General features: G+C 36.2%; 1 protein-coding gene across 1 annotated transcript; it reads left to right on the top strand.

The window, feature by feature from the left end:
• Nucleotides 1–684: 684 nt before the first annotated feature.
• LOC127558129 (olfactory receptor 51G2-like) lies at nucleotides 685–1,629 on the top strand. The gene has a single exon (XM_051991359.1). The coding sequence runs from the start codon at nucleotides 685–687 to the stop codon at nucleotides 1,627–1,629; it is 945 nt and encodes a 314-aa protein (XP_051847319.1).
• Nucleotides 1,630–3,981: the final 2,352 nt, after the last annotated feature.

Below are 3,981 nucleotides of genomic sequence, written 5' to 3'. Positions count from 1 at the left end.
GAGTATAGTAATTCTCTGTGAATTTAAGGTATTTTGTTGTATTCTCATTTGCCCCATTTCTTAACCTATCAATTGAAAATGAGTGAAAATTGATAGGACAACAGACACAGCCCCATAATCTTAGAGCAAAGCCCATCTTTTGTTCTTTCTTGCTCCCACTACCAGTCCCAATTATTTAAGTTTCTAATAACAAAGTTTTCTCTAACTTTTACATCTATTTTTTCTTTCTTTCAGAAGAGATGCAAAGATTTCCTCCATTCTTACTTTGCAGACACTGAACTTAAGAGTCACCAAATTTAATTATTTACTTAAAAAGCCTTCAAGCATTGTTCAGTAGTTCAAAACATTTATAAGATTCTTCAGTAAGAAAATTCATCAGAGTATTTTTCTGAAAAAGTTCTTACGGAAGAGCATATTGAATAAAACTTAAACATATTTTCCAATTGCATCATGACAAAACAATCTAACACATTAAACCATTATGCATACTTATCTATCTGAAGGAATAGTTAAGAATATAAGGGTAGATGATCAAGAAGGAACTAGGACAAGGAGGAAAGAATAGTAGACATAGTAAGATCCACTATTTGTGAATCTGAGTCTCTTTGTTGGAAGGCGAAGAGACAATAAGACAATTTATTCAATTTATAATCTTGCTTAAGAGCAGCTGGTCTCTTGGTCACCATGGTAAATTGCAACATCAGTAATAGCAGCTCCTTCATCTTCATCTTGATGGACCTGCCAGGGCTGGAAGATGCCCACCACTGGACAGCCCTCCCTGTCTGTTCGATCTACTTCCTCTCTTTCCTGGGAAACATTGCCATCATGTACATTGTCAAGTCCGTGCCTAGCCTCCACACCCCAATGTACCTTTTCCTCTCCATGCTCTCAATGGCAGACTTGGGTCTCTCTGCCTCCACAATGCCCTCCATGGTGGCTGTCTTTCTTCTGGGCCATAGAAAGATAAATGCAGCTGCATGCTTTGCCCAGTTATTCTTTATCCACACCTTCTCAGTCATTGAATCTGCTGTGCTTCTCGCCATGGCTTTTGACCGCTGTGTTGCCATTCGTGAGCCACTGCGTTACGCCACAATCCTTACCAACTGGCGCATTGGTGCCATTGGATTGGCAATTGTCACTCGAAGCGCTGCCCTTCATCTGCCCTTGCCTGTTCTCCTTAACAACCTGAATTTCAAGTCCATCAGCGCCTTGTCTCATTCCTACTGTGTCCACCCTGATGTTCTAAAGCTGTCCTGCTCTAACACCCGGGTCAACAGTGCCCTCGGGCTCTTTGTGATGCTCTCCACTTTGGGGCTAGATGCTCTGCTCATTCTCTTGTCTTATGTGTTGATTCTCTATACTGTTCTGAGCATTGCCTCCCATGCAGAACGGCTCAAGGCTCTCAATACCTGCATCTCACACATTTTTGCTGTCCTGCTCTTCTACACTCCACTAGTCAGCCTGTCCATGATTCATCGTTTTGGGAAAAAGTTGCCAGCCCAGGTCTATATGCTTCTCTCTTACCTGCATTTTCTTGTTCCCCCTATGCTCAATCCCATTGTCTACAGCATCAAGACCAAGGAAATCAGAGTCCGAATCCTTAGGATGCTCCATCCTAAGAAGTTCTGAAATTCTCAACATGGGAACCTGTATGGTGTCTTGAATAATTGTTTTGAACAAAATTTCCTAGGAATACAAACCAGGAGGTATATCTTTATGTTTTTCTGCATCAATTAAATGGAGCAAAGGAGTGACTGATCCTACATGACTCTTTTCTTGCTGTGTAAGGCCTATTATAAAAGGGAAGAAATGGTTTCAGCCCTTAAGGAACCCCCAGTATGATGGAGAAATCACAATTTCTGCTTTTCAGGATGTACCAATTTAGTGGGAGAAAGAAACAGACATACACTGAAAATATCATATGATATAAAAATATCACTTTATCCAGAAAGATAGCTGACATAAGAACAGTTTGAAAATTGAATGCAAGGAACTTTCACTTTAAAGAACATATAATTTGAGAAACATAATCTTATTTTCCTACATTGTAAATGAAGTAAAAAGAATTTTGAATATTGTACCAGTAAATATTGGATTTAAAAACAATGCAAATACAATTTATTATTGTCATTGATATTGTTTAAATAAAAGAATATTTTAATTTTATTTTAAAATATTTATAATTTATAATACAATATTATAAAAAACTGTGAATATTCACAGTATGGAACTCAGAAGATATTTCTACATTCCAAAACTGCATTCTTTCAGGGAAACAGGTCCTGGATAAGGTCATACCCTGTACATAGAGATGAAGCAAACCTACTTCCTTTTTGTCCTTCCTCAGTCATTCAGAAATCTTTGTTTTAAGAAAGACAGTCAGCAAACATTTATAAATTGCTTATTATGTGCCAGACACCAGACTACATGCTAAAGAGACAAAGAAAGCATATATATCATGCCTCTTCCTTTGTGCTCAAAGGCACTATTTTTTGAAAAATTCATCAAATGTTTTCGCTGTTAAATCTATTTGTTTACTACAAGAAGAAAAAAAAAAACAATAGATAGTCTTTATATAGTACTTAGCATATGTCAGGTAGATGAAAATCTATTATTTGTGTTTCCTCATTTGTATAATGAGAAAGTGAGACAGATGATAAGGGAATTTGATGACAGAGAAAAATTGAAATTTTTTGAATTCTCCAATTCCACTCTCAAACTAATATTTAAATTGTCATTTTTCCTCATTGAAATTAATCTTTCATGATATGAACCCCTGACTTTTCAGTCATTCCAGATATCATCAGTCTCATACCCCAAATGCTGTATTTCTCTACTTTCATGATTAAAACTCTTAAATGGGCCTCTAACCATGCATTCTACCATCACCAGAAGTAGTCAGACTGCTGTTGAGTCTTAATTAGTCCTTTAAAATGATGGGCATTTGCATCCTCACGGAAGTCTCACAGGCATTAAGATCATGAATTCTAGACCTAGAAAGGAATCTCATCTGGGGCCTGTTCCAACAGCTCTTCAAAAACTGATTGTTAAATTTTCAATGTGAGCATTTATAGAACAAAACTCAATAAACACCATAAAGCAGGGTTTGATGTATTTTTGAATGATAAAGAAAATGTTAATAATAATGATCAAACTTATAAGTTGTCATGCTACATTTTTTTTTGGTAATTGTTAAATATCTAAGACCTCCATTACAACAAAATCCATAATATGTGCTGCCTTGGATAGATTGTAGTTAAAAGTCTATGAATCTTTTGTCTGGGAGACTTCAAGCAGAGTCATATTCCTGTTTAATGTTCCAAATATAGTCTCACTGGTATTGGTTGAATAAATAATTAGAGATTAATTTAGGGAGTGATGATTATGGAACCAAAGAAGAAACAGCCTCAAATTCTGCAATTTTTTATAGAATTTTTTAGCAAGTAATTTATACTCTCTGAGCTTCAATTTCTATATCTATAGAATGAGGATTTTGCCTACATTACCTCTTAGGAATCTTCTAGCTATAAATCTATGATTCTATACTTCCTCCAACATTGTTTCCATCATCTGTCCTCTTTGCTGTTTTTGTGAGATAAAGTTATAGCATCTTAATTCACAGAGGTGACAGTCCCTACCCTCTGTCTTTGCTGAATCAATGAGCATCTATAAGTCATATACTATGTGCTAAATTGCACAGTGAAGAGAACTCTGGACGTGGACTCAGAAAAGCTAAGTTCAAATCTGGCTTCAGATACTTACTAGCTGAGTGACCTTGGATGAGACATTTAACTCTATTTAACTCAGTTTCTTCATCTGTAAAATAAGTTGAAGAAGGAAATGACAAACCACTCAAATAGGGTCACTAAGGGTAGGATCAATTGAATTGACTGAACAACAGACATGCTAGGTATTTCTGGGCATACAAAAAGAAGCAAAATACAGTGCCTAACCTCAAGGACCTTGCAAAGAAGAATCTAA

This window comes from Antechinus flavipes, chromosome 3, assembly GCF_016432865.1.
Source record: "Antechinus flavipes isolate AdamAnt ecotype Samford, QLD, Australia chromosome 3, AdamAnt_v2, whole genome shotgun sequence".
Lineage (NCBI taxonomy): Eukaryota > Metazoa > Chordata > Mammalia > Dasyuromorphia > Dasyuridae > Antechinus > Antechinus flavipes.
Note: the sequence above shows the minus strand (reverse complement) of the source record. Positions and strands in the feature narration are given on the sequence as shown.

Coding starts and splice junctions, on each gene's coding strand:
- LOC127558129 (XM_051991359.1), top strand. CDS start 685: ATGGTAAATTGCAACATCAGTAATAGCAGCTCCTTCATCTTCATCTTG.